The sequence below is a fragment of the Capsicum annuum genome, chromosome 10 (assembly GCF_002878395.1).
Source record: "Capsicum annuum cultivar UCD-10X-F1 chromosome 10, UCD10Xv1.1, whole genome shotgun sequence".
NCBI lineage: Eukaryota > Viridiplantae > Streptophyta > Magnoliopsida > Solanales > Solanaceae > Capsicum > Capsicum annuum.
In genome coordinates this window covers 1,178,818-1,198,190 of record NC_061120.1, presented here as the reverse complement: position 1 = coordinate 1,198,190, position 19,373 = coordinate 1,178,818, and the positions used below count along the sequence as shown (strand labels likewise).

The 19,373-nt window shown below is 40.0% G+C and overlaps 1 protein-coding gene across 1 annotated transcript; it reads right to left on the bottom strand.

The window, feature by feature from the left end:
- Positions 1–8,017: 8,017 nt before the first annotated feature.
- Positions 8,018–15,541, bottom strand: LOC107845518 (transcription initiation factor TFIID subunit 6). The gene is made up of 12 exons (XM_016689880.2): positions 15,123–15,541; positions 14,335–14,421; positions 13,978–14,082; positions 13,773–13,881; positions 13,443–13,546; positions 13,229–13,366; positions 13,048–13,143; positions 10,219–10,343; positions 9,763–9,895; positions 9,536–9,661; positions 9,317–9,428; positions 8,018–8,728 (listed from the first exon to the last, which is right to left on the bottom strand). Exons 1-12 carry the CDS (start codon positions 15,246–15,248, stop codon positions 8,346–8,348), a joined length of 1,644 nt encoding a protein of 547 aa, XP_016545366.1. The 5' UTR covers positions 15,249–15,541; the 3' UTR covers positions 8,018–8,345.
- Between the last annotated feature and the right edge of the window lie 3,832 nt (positions 15,542–19,373).

Sequence of the window (19,373 nt, the reverse complement as noted above, 5' to 3'; positions counted from 1 at the left end):
CGTGCAGCAATTAATTGTGGCATAACAAGACGCCAACCATTCCATACCCATTATAACATCAAAATCTACCATTTCTAACTCCACAAGATCAGCCATCGTATCACGACCACAAACAGTTACTATGCAGTTTCGATAAACCCTTCTAGCTATAATAGATTCCCCAACCGGTGTGGATACTTCAAATGGCTTAACTAATAGTATAGGTATTCTTTCGAACTTTCCAGCAACCAATGGAGTAACATAAGATAATGTAGAACCGGGATCAATTAAGGCATATAAATCAAATGAAAAGATAGACAACGCACCCGTAACCACATCTGGGGAAGCCTCTAAATTCTGTCGATCCGCTAGAGCATACGTACGATTTTGAGCCCCGCTAGAACTCGTGGCTCCTCTATCACCTCTAACATAACTCATTGGTTGTGCACCCCTTCCTGAATAAAACATTGATGATGATGATGCAACAAATGACCCCGTAGGTCGTGCCATACCCCCTATGCCCCTTCGTGGGCATTCTCTCATTATATGCCCTGACATACCGCACCAAAAGCAAACATTGGTTCCCAGTCGACATGTGCCCAAATGATACCTTCCACATTTATTGCATGGCTCTCAAGGAGGTCTCGTTTGGCTCATATTCCCTTGCCCTTGGTATCCCACTATCGGCGAACTCTGACTCTCACTTCTATGCCCAAATTGATTTTCTCTGGACCCTTGGAACTGTGGTGGGGCACTAGCTGCAGAATAAGAAGATAATGGCCTAGGTGGTCTAGCAGAAAACTGTGGTCTGAACCCTCCTTGGGATGCCATGAACTGCCCTGTATATCTGGCCCTCTTGGAATATCCTCTTTCTGATTCTGTGCTCTTCTCCTCTGCCTCTGATCTTCCATTTTCTGTGCAAAAGCTTGGATCCTCGCTATGTCCATATCTTTGTTCAAAGCGGCAATAGTACAATCTTTAACCAAATATGGATCTAGCCTATCCACATATTGATGAACTTTGTCATCCATAGTAGCTACAACATTAGGAGTATATCTCGACAAGGAATTAAAATAGAGACTATACTCTCTCACGCTCATATTCCCCTGATGAAGATTTAAAAACTGATCTGCACGGGCCTGATGAATCTTGAATGGAAGATAATGATCAAGAAATGCCTCTTTGAACTCTTTCCAAGTAGTTGGGGGTGCATCAATACCCTTAGATCGTTTCTAGTCTTCATACCAATATATAGCCTCCCCTTTAAATCTATACGCCGCTAACTCCACTATCTCTCTACCCGTTACATGCATAACATCTAAGGCCCTTTGAATTTGATCAATAAAGTCCTGTGGGTCCTCATTAAGATCTGATCCAGTAAAAGTGGGAGGATCCATCTTAAGAAAATCTTGTGTTCGAAGGCTAGCGGCCCTATCTGTACCACTAGGACCCGTGGTAGGAATGGCTTTCCCTTGAGCTTGCCCAGCAACTATACGAGTCAAAAGTTGCACTGTATTTCTAAGATCTTGATCAACAGCATTAATAGGTGGCTCTGCGGATATAGTTCTCCTCCCCCTTATTTCTTTCAGACTGGAGGAAGTTTCTGATGCATGCTCAGCTGGAGCCTCACTTTGATTAGCGGGTATAGTGGGTGACTTACTAGTCCCCTCTCCGGCAGCCACATCTACTTGCTTACCGATATTCTTGCTTCTAGTAACCGGCATCATTACTATAATAAGAGAAACAAACGGATTCAGTGGTCAACTATGACTTCATATACAATATAGGCTCTATCGCACGATCTAAGACATGAAGAAAAGAAATAATTCCTAAATGTCCATAGCCTCTTGTTTATAGATGCGGTGCACGACACACCGATAAACAAGTCTCCTCATAGATACGGCTTTGTAGACTCACTAGGATGAACTGCTCTGATACCACTTTTGTCGCGCCTCAAATCCTATTGGGGCGGACTGGCACCCGTAACCGAGGAGGCCCTGGAGAACCAGCTCATAACCTCATACTTCCCATGCATACCTCTATGATAACCCAAAATTCGGACAGCATCATGTCGCATATAAAAGGAAATAATCACCTGTATAAGCTCGAGCACACATATATATATGTATATACAATACTTGGCCGTTGGAGCCATCACGTCTATTAACAAAACACCACCTTGACTGTACATTAGGTCTACAAAGCCTCTAGACAATACACAGAGTTTAACTAAGGTCAGGACATACCCCGCCATATAACTAACTTTTATACAATACCAAAAGTGACTGGATATGACACGAAAAGCCCCGAAGCAAACTGGAGCTCACCAAAAGCAGTTGGATATCCTGGCTCCTACTTGTGCGGTGTATGAGCTGAGGTACCTGTGCCTGCAGCATGAAATGCAGGTCCCCCGTGGGGGGACGTCAGTACGAAATATGTACTGAGTATGTAAAGCTGTAGATAATCATATATGATATAGGAGCTCAATAAAAATCAGAAACAAGTGAATAAATCGTAATAGGAGTGGACCACACTTACTAGAACTTGTGAGAACCTGTACATTACATTAATTCAATCACTTTACCTTCGTTCTTATCATCTTTGTAACCGTTACTGTACTGTACTGTGACCATTAGGCTGCCTCCAGTACATATCAACTGGGATCGACCCATGATAGGCTTATGCCCCTGGGATACCACCCATAAACACATAAATAGGGATCGACCCATGATAGGCTTATGCCCCTGGGATACCACCCGATAAAAGAGAACTTCCATCACTTAGTTCAATTAATCTTTGAGATTGTTATTTCGATCACCACCACATTTTTGATACTTTGAAACAATGATACATCAATAAGAGACATATTAATAGACCATCAATGCAATAACAATGAAGTAAGAACTCATTGGCATATCAATGAAACGTTTTGGAGTCATTAATAGCACATGGATCTTGTTTGAGTAACCGGATACCTTCTGACATTCATTAGTGCAATAAACATGTAAGATTTGGAAAACAAGTAAGTATTGGAATGTCTTGACATCTTGTAGGGTGGAAACAAGTTCATTGGTAACGTAGGACATCATACAAAATCATTATGGATCACATGTTACTGAATAACTTTGGAAACTTTCTTAATAGAACAATTGTTCACTTTCATGCCAAATATATGGTATAGAGTATGCTTTACATACCTAACTGTCAACCTTCAATACTAGTCCCAAATGGACTTCTCATCTTTTTGGATTACTTATCTACAATGAACATATATAGCAATCTAGTATTAGCGACCAAACGTCACAATTCAATTATTTGAATTCACCAAACTAGTGGATAAGTAGTAAGCCTTAATTACACCATAAAGGGTGTCACTTTAACCCTCTTATACTCCAATTACATTCACATGCCATGCATATTCATACAACATCCTCCAATATCAAGTTTGGATTCATTTATCCTTCCAACCAATCCATTAAACCAAATTGAGCCATAGACATAAATAATCATCAATTCAATAGTATATCACCACATCCACCTTCCATAACTCAATTACCATGTCCACCCTCCACAATTCAATACAACCAAACCATGCAAAATAGTCCATAACCCTATTTTCATCACCTTTCAATAACAACCAATACATATAATCCTCTATCATACATATACATATGGAAGAGAACAAAGGCAAACAATATTCATACCTTAGAATTCACCTCTTGATTATGCAATCCTATTTGAACAAATAATAGGTGTCGTTCGAAGCTCTCGAGATGAAAAATGCAGTTATCGGATTACTTTGGAATTTCTACGGTTGAATCAAAAGTAATTTAAAGGTCAAATTTGGCTAGGGTTTGTTCTTTCTCAATGATTGATGATAAAAATGAGTTTTTGAACTCATATACATGTATATGTACACATATTCCCGTCCATAATATCATAGGGAATGACCAAAGTGCCTTTAAAATTTAAATAATGTCAAATCTGTCCTTTGGTGGACTGTTCTGATAAGCTAAAATAGATCGACTGTAACTCTTTGCTCCGATATCGGATTTGGGTGAAATTGGTATCGTTGGAAATATAATTCAAAGGGATTTCATTTCATATAAAGTAGGCCACCCAGTTCGTCCTGTACAAGGAGTTATGATCGTTTGAATTTGACCCTAAAAATCTGTTTTGAGAGGCTGAAGTAAAACGAGTATAACTCCTTACTTAGACGTTGGATTTGAATGAAACCAATTGCAGTGGAAAGAAGACTCAAATATCTTTCTTTTCATAGGTAGAAGCTCTCCAAGTTCATTATATTAAGAGAGTTATGATCATTCAAAGTTGACCCAAAAAATTGGTTGGCCTCAGTAGTTTGTGTGCAGGAAATTTTCCTGCACATTTACTATTTCCAATATCCTGGCCACCGTTTTATAGTTTCGAACGTGCTCGATTATATCCGAAACCTATCCATTTTTGGAAATCTTTATATCGTTGAAAAGCTTATTCAATAACCTTCGTATGGAACCATCGACGGGCAAATTTCGGTATAAATAAAATAAAAAAATTAATTTCATATAAATAAGACCAATACACGTACTTGAATACGCCAATATACGTACTTGAATACGGGGTGGTACAATGCTATGGGCCGAAAATTGATCGGGGCAAGCCAAGGAGGTTAGGGATCGTCCAAGTGTGGTCCGTTTAAATTTTTGTGGCAATTTGGGTGGACAAATGGGCAAAACAGCGCGAACGGGGCATTTTCGGCCCAAATCGGTGTGCTAGCGCCTACGTTTTTTAGGGTGGGCCCGGGGTTCATGCGTGCTCTGGGCCAAAAATTGATTTGGGCTTGCCAGGGAGGTTGGGGAACTTTCCAGAGTGATCCGTTTAAATTTTTGCGGCTATTTGGGTGGACAAACGTGCGAAACGGTGCAAATGTGGCATTTTTATGCCAAATCAGTGTGCTATTGCCCACGGTTTTGGGGGTGCACCTGGGATTCGGACATGCCGTGGGACGAAAATCGACAGAGACGTGTCAGGGAGGTTAGGGATCATCCCAATGTGGTCCGTTTAAACTTTCATGGCCATTTGGGTGGATAAATGAGCAAAACAGTGCGAATGGAGTATTTTCGGGCCAAATCGGTGTGTTGTAGCCCACAATTTTGGGGGTGGGCCCAGGGTTCGAGCGTGTTGTGGGCTGAAAATTGATCGGGGCGAGCCAGGGAGGTTGGGGATTGTCCCAGTGTGGTCCTTTTAAATTTTCATGGTCATTTAGGAGGACAAAAGTGCAAAACGGCATGAACGGGGCATTTTCAGGAAAAATTTAATGTGCTATAACCCACGATTTTGGTGGTAGGCCCGAGGTCCAGATGTGCTGTGGGCCAAAAATTGATTAGGGCATGCCAGGGTGGTTGGGGATCATCCCAGTATGGTCCGTTTAACTTTTCGTGGCCATTTGGGTGGACAAACGGACGAAATAGCACGAACAGAGTATTTTCAGGCCAAATTGGTGTATTATAGCCCACGGTTTCGCGGGTGGGCACGGGGTTCGGGCGTGCTATGGGCCAAAAATCGATCGAGGCATGCCAGGGAAGTTGGAGATCGTCCCAGTATGGTTCATTTAAATTGTCATGGCCATTTGGGTGGACAAAAGAGCGAAAAGGCGTGAACTAGGCATTTTCGAGATAAATCAATGTGCTATAGCCCACGATTTTAGGAAGGGCTCGGGGACCGGGCGTGCTGTGGGCTCTAAATTGATCGGAGCATGCCAGGGAGGTTGGGGATTGTCCCAATGTGGTCCGTTTAAATTTTTGTGGCCATTTGGTTGGACAAACAGGCGAAACGGCGCGAACTGGGCAATTTTGGGCCAAATCAGTGCGCTATAGCCTACGGTTTTGGGGGTGGAGCCGGCGTCTGAGCGTGCTATAGGCCGAAAATCGACCGGGGAGTGCCAGAGAGGTAGGGGATCATTCCAGTGTGGTCTATTTATATTTTCTTAGCCATTTGGTTGGACAAACGGGCGAAATGATGCAAACGGGGCATTTTTGTGCCAAATCGGTGAGCTATAGCCCACGTTTTAGGGGTGGGTCTGGGATTTGGGCGTGTTGTGGGTCGAAAATTGATCGGGGAGTGCTAGGGTGGTTGGGGATTGTCCCAATGTGGTCCGTTTAAATTTCTGTGGCCGTTTGGGTGGACAATCGAGCAAAACGGTGTTATAGAGCATTTTCAAGCAAAATCGGTGTAAGCCCACAGTTTTTGGGGTGGGCCTGGGGTCTGGGTATGCTGTCGGTCAAAAATCGATCGGTGAGTGCCTGGGAGTTTGGGGTACGTCCCAGTGTGGTCTGTTTAAATTTTTGTGGCCATTTGGGTGGATAACCGGGTGAAATGGCGGGAACATGGCATTTTCGTGCCAAATCGGTGTGCTATAGCCATGGTTTCGGGGGTGGGCCCATTGTTCGGGCGTGCTGTGGGCTGAAAATCAACCGGGGCGTGTCATGGATGTTGGGTATTGTGCCAATATAGTCCGTTTAAATTTTCATGGCCATTCTAGTGGACAAACAGGCGAAACGACACGAACAGGGCATTTTTAGGCCAAATCGATTTGCTATAGCCCACGGTTTCGGGGGTGGTCTTGGGGTCCGGGTGTGCTGTGGGCTGAAAATCGACCGGGGCGTGCCAAAGAGGTTGGGGATCGTCCCAGTTTGGTCCGTCCAAATTTTCGTGGCCATTTGGGTGGACAAACGGGCGAAACAGCGAACGGGTTATTTTCGGGTCAAAACGGTATGCTATACCCTACGGTTTTGGGGGTGGGCTCGGGATCCGAGCGTGCTGTGGGTCGAAAATCGATCGAGGTGTGTCAGGCGGTTAAGGATCGTCCCAGTGTGGTCTGTTTAAATTTTCGTGGCCATTTGGATGGGCAAGCGAGCGAAACGGCGCGAACGGGCATTTTCGAGCCAAATCGGTGTGCTATAGCCCACGGTTTCAGGGGTGGGCCCGGGGTGTGGGTGTGCTGTGGGCCAAAAATCAATTGGGGCATGCTAGGAAAGTTTAAAAATTGATCGGGCTGCCCCAGGCAGGCTGGAGAGCGGCCTAGTATAGGCCTCTTTTGAGAACGGGGCGGTTTGGGGGGTCAAATGGGCTAAATGGTCCAAACGGGCCATTTTCAGGCAAAATCGATATGCTATAGCGCACGGTTTTTGGGGTGGGGGTGATTTTGGCCGAAAATCGATCGGGTAGCCCCAGGCAAGCTGAGGAACGACCTAGAATTGGCCTTTTTAAGCATGGGGCAGTTTGGGTGGTCAAACTGGCTAAACGGCGGGAGCAGACTATTTTTGGACCAAATCGATGTGCTATAGCCCTAGTTTTTAGGGTAGGGTCAGGCGTGATTTTGGCTTAAAATCGACCAGGCTACCCCAGGCAGGCTGGGGAGCAACCTAGTGTGGGCCTTTTTTTAGAACGAGATTGTTTGGGATGTCAAATGGGCTAAACGGTCTGAACGAACCATTTTGGGGCCAAATCGGCGTGCTATAGCCCACGATTTTTCAGGTGGACCCCGAAGGCCGAGCGTGATTTTGACTGAAAATCGACCGGGCTGCCCCAGGTAGGATGGGGAGCAGCCTAGTGTTGGTAAGGCTGTTGGTTTTTTTTTAAAATGGGGCAGTTTGGGTGGTCAAACAGGCGAAACGATGCGAACGGACCATTTTGGGGCCAAATCAATGTGTTATAACCCACGATTTTCGGGGTGGCCCCGAGGACCGACCGTGATTCTAGCCAAAAATCGATCGGGCTGCCCCATGCAGGCTGGAGAGCAACCTAGTGTAGGACTTCACTGAGAAGGGGGCAGTTTGGGTGGTCAAACGAGCAAAATGATGCTAGACCGTTTTCAAGCCAAGCCGATAGGTGTTGGCCACAGATTGTTGGGGTGTGCTCGAGGCCTGCGCATATTTTGAACCAAAAATCTACCGACGACCCTAAGCAGGATGTGGAGCGGGTGAATGTGGCTAACGAAATCAGCAGGACCATTTGGGAGATCAAACGGATGAAAAGAACATTTTCGGGCCAAATCCATGGACAATTTTACAATTTCATGGCAAACAGTTCATGGCCAATTTTACAGAATCCACGTGCTAATGGCCTATTCATGATGGCCAGAATTTGTGAAAAGATGAAATGGCCTAAAAGAGTCCCTATGAATGTAAGCATTGTACTAGCAGGTTTCATATTTCTACAGCACAGCCAAAGCTATTTCAACACCACAGTTGATGCATCTCAAAGAGAAGATGCAACATATATATATGTATTACATAAATAGTAATGTACTGCCCAAAAAGGTGAATAAATGCAGTTGATATGCACTCCCACTGTCCCATTCACAAGGGTCACAAAAAGAAAGAAAGCTCAGGTGAAGGGGTAAAGGAATACATCCTTTCACCAAAACATTCGAACAGAGATGGCAACAAACGTGCAGCATCCACATCTTCCTTCCAGGCTTGATCAAGAGCAACTGATGTTTTTTGATCTTGACCAGCAGCCAAATCCCTTTTACCGCTGGTTCTAAGCATAGTCTCGTTCTGCTTCAAACCATGTGGTGCTGATGATACACCAGTTTCTGTAACCCCCAGGGTTGTAGCATATCCAGTAGCTGGTCCATGTGTGTTTACTGGCAGAGAATTTGCCATCATTGAACCTGTTGGACCATCTGTCATTAATCTCTTGGGTGGAGGCTGCGTCATCATGTTGTCCAGGCTCGCTTTGCGTTTGCCTAGACATTTTCTTTTGGTAAGTGTTTATCGAGACAAAATCAAGAGAGGCAATGATAAAAAGTGATACATTCAACGAGGAAGAGATAAAACATTGCAGAAGACATGCAAGTTGAAGCATTTGGACACAGTAAGACATCTACAGAAGAGGATTGCCAATTTTGAATTCAAATAATAGACCACACAGAACAGGCAGGACAAACATTGAATTCAAACGACACCACACAACCAGCAGGACGAACATATATGACGGACTCATGAGTTCCTAATAGATCAGTATCCACTGACGATATAAAGAGCAATTGGCCTCCAACCTTAGCATGAATTTTCTCCACATTATTCTGCAAGAGAAGGCTCAATACAAAAGAAATTGGTCATACAAATCAAATCTATCTAGAACCGCTTTAATATTGACACTCAAAGAGGCAGAACATATATAATAAACGGCATTACACAAAAGGTCAGAAAGAAAAAGAACTAAAGGTTCTAATTATAGATTAGTAATTTTCTTTTTGGATCAGGAAATTATAGATTCGTAGTTGTAGATTCCTCATTGGGGAGAATGAAGTAAAACAAAGACTAGGACATACTTGACAGTGCAGTTGAGACTTTCCATTTACTCTTCAGGAATCTGCGAGTAGATGGAGATAGTGAAGCAGGAAACAACTTGAAGCGCTCGTAGATGCATAAACCAGCAGCACACTGCAAACCCATTACATAATTACGAGTATTATTGCAGTTCAATATCACATTGAAATGATCGGACAAAATAATGAAGACGGACTCATTAACCATTCAAGAAAACCAACCATCAAGGCTCCATATACACGCCAGGCTTCAAGCCTCTTCATTTCATTTTTTTGCTTCTCGAGCTGCATTTCAGGCTCTAGCAATTGCAAATAAGCCTCAAGATTTGGCAGCACAAGTAGGCGAACCTATACAGAATTAGAATTTATCACCACCTGCTGCTTACACTTTAAAAAATTGGTAGCAGCAAAGAAGATGGAAAGGAAGTACAGAGAGAACAAGGAGATACCACACCAGGTCCAAGAGCTGCTAGCCCTTGAATTGCTCCATAATGTTGGGGCAGCGCCTTCGTTGGATCCAGAAAAGCATGAAGCAAAGTCCTGGTGACACGTGGTTGGAGATTGTGGTACACACGACCATATCTGCACAGCTTTTACTTGTGAAAAAGATAGCACCAGTTGATAAATATGGAAATATTACCAATATCATTGTACTGAAGTTTAAGTTTAATACAGTCTATAAAGCACAAAATAGAAAGATGTGTTTGAATTGACAATGATACATATACATGCACTGGCGATCATTGCTAACTGCCTTCTCATGGGGGCAGTAAAGAGAAAAAAGCCCAATATGTAATGGGATAATCCAGTTAGAGATAATAGCTTGATCAACATAGAAGAAACAGATAGTGAACCAGATACATTCTTTCTGTAGCTTTCAAATGTGGGAATTGAGTGATCCTTACCTCTTGCATATTAAAGCAACCAACTTTGCTGAAAAGTCCCTAAGTTCCCAATGATTGTCAGATAATCTGTTCCCCAACCTTTTTGCAACAAGGCAGGTCACTATAGAAGGCATCAACTGGTGCAGCTGAAGATGAACTCAGAACAAATAAAAAAATAAATAAAATGAATAAAAAGTTACACAAACAAGTAATCATCAGATCACCCAAGGGAAAATTAGACAACCCAAGAACAAAGCTGCATGATTGAAGCCAAAGCCCAGTTTTCCATTATGAATAACTTTTTTTTGAAACAGGTAACTTTGTCTATTCCACAGCATTAAGGGGCTATGCTGACCACCTCCAAAAGGATATTACAAAAGACCCTCGGCTGAAGTGCAGCAAATCTAAGTACATAGAAGGAGGAGACAATGAAGAAAATATAGCAACAAACAAGTGAATGGTGCAAAGTGCGCAAGAAAGGAACAAACAGGGGGATTGTCAAACACCATAAACAACAGACTATGATAGATATTACAAGTAGGGATCAGCTCCAAGGCAACATCTATGGCTAAGTCCTAAACTACCATACCACAGTTAGTATACAACAAACACCCACAAGTGTAAACTCTCGAAAAGCAAGATACTACTCCTACCCGGCTAACCTTCTACTCTAATGCATATCCTCCACACCCTCCTATCTAAGCTCAATCTTACAAAAGGAAGAAGAAGACTAAATACTTATAGAGAGCTCCTATAAACTCCACTAGTTGGATCTCATCATATATATCTTGTTCTTTACACCAAAAAACTAAGGAAATAATAACTTTCCATTTAATCTTTTTTATAGTACGTCTTTCCCTTCAAAATTCTCTGGTTTCTTTCCTTGCATACGATCCACCATATACATGTTGGGACTGATCTCCACCATCTCTTCTGACTCTTACTGCCTCCCCTTCTGATCCAACAGCTTAGTAGATCTGTTGTGTGCTCTGGCATTATCCAGTTCATGTTGGCTATACTGGTGAAAAGGGCCCAAACCATAGCTGTCACTTTACAGTGAAGAAATAAGTGTTTGTTGGACCCTAGAGCTTCTTTGCATAAAAGAAACCTTGATGCAATATTATGCCCCACTTCTGCATAGCTTCATGAGTCAAACATGCTCTTTTGGCTACCAACCAAGTGAAACATTTCACCTTGGTTGGGGCCACATTCTCCCAAACTGTTTTCTATGGGCCTAGAGTTCTGTCTGCACTTCCCCTCAAGCCCCAGTTATACAATTTGTTGACTCCAAACTTCCCATTCTTTTGGTGTCCCCAAGTCAGCCTGTCTGGCTCCTGCTTGGTATCAGGGAACCCACAATTTCAGAAGCTCCACCACCTCAACAATCTCCCGGTCGTTGAGAAGTCTTCTAAAGACTAGATTCCATCCCTAAGTGGACCACATATCCTCTATTTTGTAGCCAGGTCAGAGCATAAAGAGTAAAGTCCAGGAAACAAATTCTTTAGAATCCCATGATCAAACCATTTGTCTGTCCAAATTAGTCTTATCCTTCATTCCCACTGAAATCTTTGTGTTTCTCTTTAACTCTGTCCACTGATTTCTGGTAGTCCTCCACGAAGTGTTGGTCACTTCATTAGTACACCATTGATCCTCTTGCTCATATTCTAAATTGCTCGGACTCTACAAATATGTTGCCGCACCCGTGTCAGGTCCTTCAAAAAAACACTATTTTTGGAGGATCCTACACGTACCCATCAACATTTTTGAAGAAACCAAGCAACATAGCTCATATTTATGTTGGATTGCCTCTTTCCATAGAGCTTGATCCTCATGAACATATCTTCATAGCCATTTGGATGGTAGACTCTTCTTCTGCAGCTTAAGGTTCCCAACTTCTAATCCCCCATTCTTCCTGCTCTGTTGAACTACCGTCCATTTCACCAAGTTAAACACCTTTTTTGATTTTGTTTCTTGCTATAGGAAATTTCTTCTCAAAGTATCCAAAGCCTTGATCACCTTTCTTGGAATTGGGAATAAAGACATTACATATGTTGGCAAGGAATCCAACAGTGAGTTGATCAAAGTTACTCTTCCACCCAAGGATAAGTACTGGGACTTCCATATTGCCAATTGCTTCTGAGACTTTTCTAGTACGTCATCCCAAATCTCAGTTGCTTTAGGTTTGGAGCCCAGTGGCAAGCCAAACTAAACTGTTGGCAATTCTTCCAACTTGCATTTCAGAGTGTTTGCAAGAGTTTCAATCTGTATAACCTCCTTAACTGGACACATACTACTCTTCCTCCCCTTAACTCTAAAGGCCTGAGCATGCTTCAAAAACATCTAGATCACCCTTAAGTAACAAATTTGTTCTTGTTCTGCTTCCTAGGAGACTGCTGTATCATCAACATACAACAAGTTGCTCTTCTGCCCTGTTCTTGATACATAAACCCCTTATCTAGTTGTTACTGGATGCTAGCTATTATGAACAGAGAAAGGGACAACGGATTCCTCATCTTAGCCCCCTCTCTGGAAAGGGAAATCGGAAACTCAGAAGGGGCTTCAGAGAAATACCTCGTGGAAAGTGCCTGATCCATTATGTATATAACACTGCAGTAGTGAACAAAGCAAACTAACAAAGCTTATTCAAATTAAATAAATTAATTAATGCAATTAATCCCTGTCTCCTATTCTCAAAGATCTGTACTTCCCACTTCCACAGTCATTTTTAAGTCATTTCATAACAATATAGTTTAACGAGTACAATCACCAACAGGAAATCTTACACATTATCCTAAACCTACTTTACAAAGTAAGAAGTATGTGGCACCAATATATCAGAAATAGACTCACATATGGTTCAATATGTATTTGTGTATTCTGGAGAAGGCTCCAGACTAGCCGCATCAAAGCGAAAAGGAGAGAAAAATTGTTCAAATTCCGAGCAACCTGACATGTAACAGACTATCATCAGATCCTTAGTCCGTCACCCACTGATTTTACATGAACTGGGTTTAAGTTGGCTTACAATTACCTCATCAGAAACAAAATATGTGAAGTAAGGAACTAAAGGATGAATCCCTGAATCTGTTGCTAAGCTTTGTAGAGCTTCTTTAAAGAGAAGGGGATTAGATCTATTCACAGTAAGCTCTGTAATTTTGTCATAATAGAGCTGCAAAAAAACCACTCAATGCATAAGGATAAAATCTTTTTGGATGGGCAAAAAGGATGCAAACATTTTGGTATACCTGGAGCTCACGGGATAGGACATGTTTAACAGGTACTTTGATATCAACAGGAACTCCATCCTCCTTATACTCGGCCTTTCTATTATCAGATGGCAGAGCTAAGGCTGCGATAAACTAATACGTTAGTCTGGAACACTGAAATAGCATTAAATACAAAATTTTAACTACTACTTATACAGTATACTATAAGAATACTACTCATTTCTTAGCAGTTGTGGGGAAAATTAAATTATTCAAATCAGGAGGCAAACTAAGACAACGGGAATCAGTAGGAATAGCACACTAAAATCAAATACTAAAACATCCGGACTAGACTAAGGTTGTATGGACCTTCAGGCGGAGGGTTTTCAGGAATAGCAGGTTGTACACCCTCTACAGCTAACCAATGGGCAACAACAGCAGTGTCTAGCGGTGCTTTTGGCAATGGAGCTGCGATCACCTAAACCACAAAATACGGCAACTTACCATGAGCATCACTTCAATACATTCACAAGCTAAATCTGGTATTTAAACCTCAAATATCAAAATACTTTACATCTTTGAATTCTACATCCTTCTCTTCAATGTAAAACAAATCCTTATGTCCAGCCGCTCTCCTGAACCTTAACGGATCTCCTGATGCAGCAAAACCATATATTGGCTGCCCAAGGCAACATAGACATTAAAAAACACTCAATTATGCCCCATTTTCAAACTTAGATGGATCAGCAATAACATATATTGTTCACACTCTTCAAAAATATTGCCGAACCCGAGTTGACTCCTCCAAAAATGAACTACCTTTGGAGGATCCAACACGCAATCATCGACATTTTTGAAGACACCAAGCAACATAGGCTATAACATATATTGACTAATACGCAAATTGTCTAGTATAAAACAGAAGATGTACCTCGACACCTCTCAAACTGAGTGCGGCATCCACATCATCAGTAGATAAAGTAGTTCTCTTCGAATGATGCATACATTTTATAGCTTCCTAAAGTATCAAAAAACATATATATGCAAATTACATGCCCAATAACCTCAACAGAAAAGACAAAAAAAAGTAATATAGCACATTTAAGATTTTTTTTTTGAAACTGATAACTTTATTGCACATTTAAGATTTCGAGATTCAAACTTCTAAACTTTTACCTTGATCAAACATACAAGCTTCATTTCGGAATTAAATTTATATATTTAGAAACTACGTAAAAAGTACTATAAATCACAATAATTATCAAAAAAAAATTTATCTTACTCTCGAAATTCCAACCGTACCACATAAATTGAAACCGAGGGAATATTTGCAAAAGAAATTTATATAGCACATTTAAGATTTCGAGATTCAAACTTCTAAACTTTTACCTTGATCAGACACAGAAACTTCATTTTGAAATTAAATTTATATATTTAGAAACTACATAAAAAGTACTATAAATCACAATAATTATCAAAAAATAATAATAATAATAATAATCTGACTCTCGAAATTCCAACTGTACCACATAAATTGGAATTGGGGGTAGTATTTCAAAGGAAATGTGTGTTTTTTGTTTGTATAAACACACACACTATTCATAGCCTTGGTGGATTCAGTTACCTGTACACCGTAGAATTAGTCGAGGTGGGTGAAAGCTATCCCGGACACCACGAGTTATCGGAAAAAAAAAACAGTATGTGCGTAAAAGGAAGTACCTGCATAATCTCGCGAATACGATATTCAACATCAACGGCGAGAGCAGGTAAGACATCTGGTGATAAATTGCTCACACCTATACTTTGTGATATCACTTCTATTGTCTCTTTCGGTACTATACTCATCTTAGGGTTAAATTCAGCTGCGAACTCAGAGACTCGGCGAATTCCGGTACGTTTTACAGGCGAGAAAGGTTAAACGATACCGCAGCTGCGGCGGACGAACACTGAAGTAGCGGCGGGCGTCGGAGGACTTCGGCAGAGTACGGCGGTAGACGGTGGCTGCGGCGGCGGAGGAGAGAGTGAAAGCGAAGCGGTGAGTAGAGAGAGAAATTTTGTAAGAAGTGGAAAAAGCTACAATGCTCGAGGTGGAGAGTGACCCGACGGGTCGTTGCAATCGGGTCAAGTACTAAGATATGGGCTTGGGCTTTGGAGTCCCACTATTTAAAATGTAGACAATTACTGTAATCGCGTAAATTCCGATAGTTTGGAGCTTAATTACAAAAAATTTCGACAGTTTGAAACTTAATTATAAAAAAAAATTTGACAGTTTGGAGCTTAATTACAGAAAATTCCGACAGTTTGAAACTTAATTACAGAAAATCTCGACATTTTACATAATTATTTAAATCTCAATTTTGTATATGTTGAGATACATAATTAGCTTTCAATACATTCAATGAAGATATTTTTTTTTTCTGTTATATAGATACATAATTAGCTCCCGATACATCGGACGAAGATGCATAATTAGTTGGAATTTTTGGCAATTTGGGGTCATGAAACATAAATTTATTATTATGGGGTTTATTGTGTATTAACACATGTTGATTTTCCGTTATTTGATCGACAGACTCTGATCGACCTGAAATTTGATCGATCAATCGGAAACAATTGCCTGGTGATGAATATATGATAAGCGATTTTTGGGCGTTTTGGAGCCAAGAAACACAATTTTATGATTATAGGGTTAGTTAGTGTCTTAGTACATTGTTAATTTCGTCAATGTTTTTGGAAAAAGCTATGTAGTAACTTTTTATTTCCTGCATTGGCTATGAGGGAGTTTTGAAGCAATAAATTTAAAAAAAGTTTGAGAATCCTGATTATTGTATCGAGAAAAAACATTTTCAAAAAAATATTTCTCTTTAAAAGTCCACTTATCTATTTGTGCAGTAATCTCAGTATTACCGTGAAGTGATACACCGAACAGATTAAATATGTGAGCTCTAGAGTTTGAACTTTCTAAGAATTCAGGTCACCCCATTAAGAAAATAAGAAAGAGACTAACAATGTAAAATTTACGAGTGAGTACTTTGTGTGATTTAAAGCGGAGCAATACTTTTGTATGTTCACTATTTTTTTTGGGACAGAAATAGAGATATTACGTATATTGCTAATGAGAATTACAAGGAATAGCAGACATAATTCTGATGGTATCAAACAATAACAAAACTGAATCGATCTATTCGACGTAAAATATTGTGTTTTTATAACTGAAAACTTGGGTCTTTGTCACGATCCGATTTACAGGTCATGATGGCACCTACCAATTCTCGCCAATAGGTAAGACAATATCATAACTCGGAGCGAACGCAATGGTTTAATTAGTTAATATAAGTGAAATATAGACGAAGAAAAATTGGCAAAATTGTAATAGAAGTTAAAAAATATAGAAGTTGGTACAAAGATAATAGAAGACACATTTTATGTAAAAGGAGTTCAATTATTTATATATAAACAAACGAAATTAAAGTGTCCCTAAACCATAATTTTCACTAAATTAATATCATTAATTTAATAAGGGAAAAGACATTGTTTTCACCCTAAACTATTCAAGAAAAGTTGAAGTAATACCTAAACTATACTAGTGACTTATTACACACTTAAACTATAAAAAAGTAATATTTATTACCTCCCCGCGACACTCATGTCCAATTTTAATGAGTGGAGTGTACTCCATTCGCCCATGGCACGTGTTAATTTAATTTTTTTATTTAATTAATAAATAGCCCTTGTGATTAAAAATAAATAATCAAGAAAATTCATTAATTCAACAACTCCTCCTTCTTCACTTATTCTCTGATTCACTTTCCCTTCAAATAACCAAGCAAATTCAACAAGAAAATTTCGATGGAAGAAAATATTCAACAATTCACCATTAAAAATATGAAATTGTTGAATTATCCACTTGTTCTTTACTTCACTTCCCTTCAAATCCACTTTCTTTTTCACTTCCTCCTTTTACTCACTTAATCAAACAATGCAAATTTGTATCAAAGCCAAACTCGTTGTCACTGGGGTCTTTTCACCTTCAGCAGACCCGAAATGCAAGCGTTTGGATGATGCTAATAAGGTTTTTGAGTTAATGAAGGTGAAAGATGTGGTTTCTTGAAATGCGTGGTAATTGAGTATTCTCAAATTGGATGATTTGACGAATTGAAAGTCACAACATAGATTAGAGATGAAAGATGTGGTATTCTCAGAAATTTATGGCGTAACAAATCACACCATAAATTTCTTGGAAGGCTTTGTGGGGTTTGGGTATTCTTAGATTCGTCAATTAATAGAGGATTTGACGAATTGAATGTTGTAACATGGAGTGATGTGATTTCGGGGTATGCACAGGAGGATTGACAATTGTGATTTCGATGATAATTTTATTGACAATTTAAAGCTAAGATTTAATTGCACATATTGTGATTTCGATGGCAATTTTAGTAGTGGATATTGAATTTCACGGTGGTTGTTTGTGATTTTTGTTATATTAATGGTTGTATTGTGATTCCGACAATGAAATTTGGATTTTTAAAATTATTATGGTGAAGATTTGAGTTTGATGATGATAGTGTCAATGGTGACATTTAAATGGTGATTTGATGGTGGTGTTTGAATGGTGATTTTGCCAGAAGAAACAGTTGAAGAAGGCGGGACCCACATATTAAAATAATAAATAAAAAAGAATAATTTTATTAACATTTTATCAATTGTAAAAATAAAAAAATTAATTTATTAACATTTTTTCAATTGCAAAAATAATTAATCTAATTATATATATTAAGAAGAATATTAGGAGTACTTAATGATATAATAACAAATGAAATAGTGACACGTGTATGAAAGCTGTCATTTTAAAAAAAAAATTCTTCTCTCGCGCACCTTAGGAAGGTGAATACACCTTCTCTGCCACGTCACCTTCTAAGGTGGAAATAGGATCACTTTTTAATAGTTTAGATGTATAATAGATCACTAGTATAGTTTAGGTGTGGCTTCGACTTTTCTCGTATAGTTTGGGTGGAAATGGTGCTTTTTCCCATTTAACATCAATATGAACAAGAATACAATCACATTCCATATCATACACCTTAAGGGAATGAAAAAGTGCTAAATTAAACCCCTTCATCGAAAAATCATACTGCACAAATAGTATAAAAACAAATTGTTTTGATTATATACGAACTGTTGAACCCCTCTGACATTAAGAAAAGATTGTAGTGGTAAATGGAATACTAAAATCGCCTTCACGTATAACGTTAAATCCCATGTGTAATGAGTATTTTTTGAACCCCTTATATGAATTCCTGGCTTCGTCACTGCAGATATGACTCGGTACTCTATGTACTTAGTCTAGGTTGCGCAGACTCTTCACTTTTGATGCCGCACCTTTGTCGGATTCTTCAAAAGTACACTATATTTGGCCATCCATTGACATTTTTAACGAGTCCAAGCAACATAGTACCTAGTTAGTCATATGGATTCTTGAAATTTTTGAGAAGTTCAGGGATGTCATAACCAAGCATGTCATCAACACCTTGTATCAACTTAGGTTTCAATTTCTCAAACTTGTCAAAGTTATAACCACTTAGAACTTCTTTAAATTTTTCAACATTTGGAAAATCCCCAGCTGGTAGATGGTGTTCTTTTTGAATCTGTTTGGAAAATGAAAACATTAAGACATAGTACAAAAAAAAAAAGGGCAACTCGGTGCACTAAAACTACTGCTATGCGCGGTGTCCAAGGAAGGGCCCCACCACAAGGGTGTATCGTACGCAGCCTTACCTTGCATTTCTGTCAGAGGCTGTTTCCAACGCTTGAACCGGTGACCTCCTGGTCACATGACAGCAACTTTACCAGTTACTCCAAGGCTCCCCTTCCATTAAGACAGTACTATTCTCGAAAAATGTTGTTGCACACGTGTTAGATCCTCCAAAATGTGTTACTTTTGGAGGATCTGACATGCACCTAACGACATTT

Bases quoted from the DNA above. Each gene is read 5' to 3' on its own strand.
- LOC107845518 (XM_016689880.2), bottom strand. From the start codon at position 15,248: ATGAGTATAGTACCGAAAGAGACAATAGAAGTGATATCACAAAGTATA. The intron at 13,882-13,977 runs GTAAAGTATTTT...TTTGTGGTTTAG, and splicing joins AGGATGTAGAATTCAAAGAT to GTGATCGCAGCTCCATTGCC. The intron at 13,144-13,228 runs GTAATTGTAAGC...GTTACATGTCAG, and splicing joins CATATTTTGTTTCTGATGAG to GTTGCTCGGAATTTGAACAA.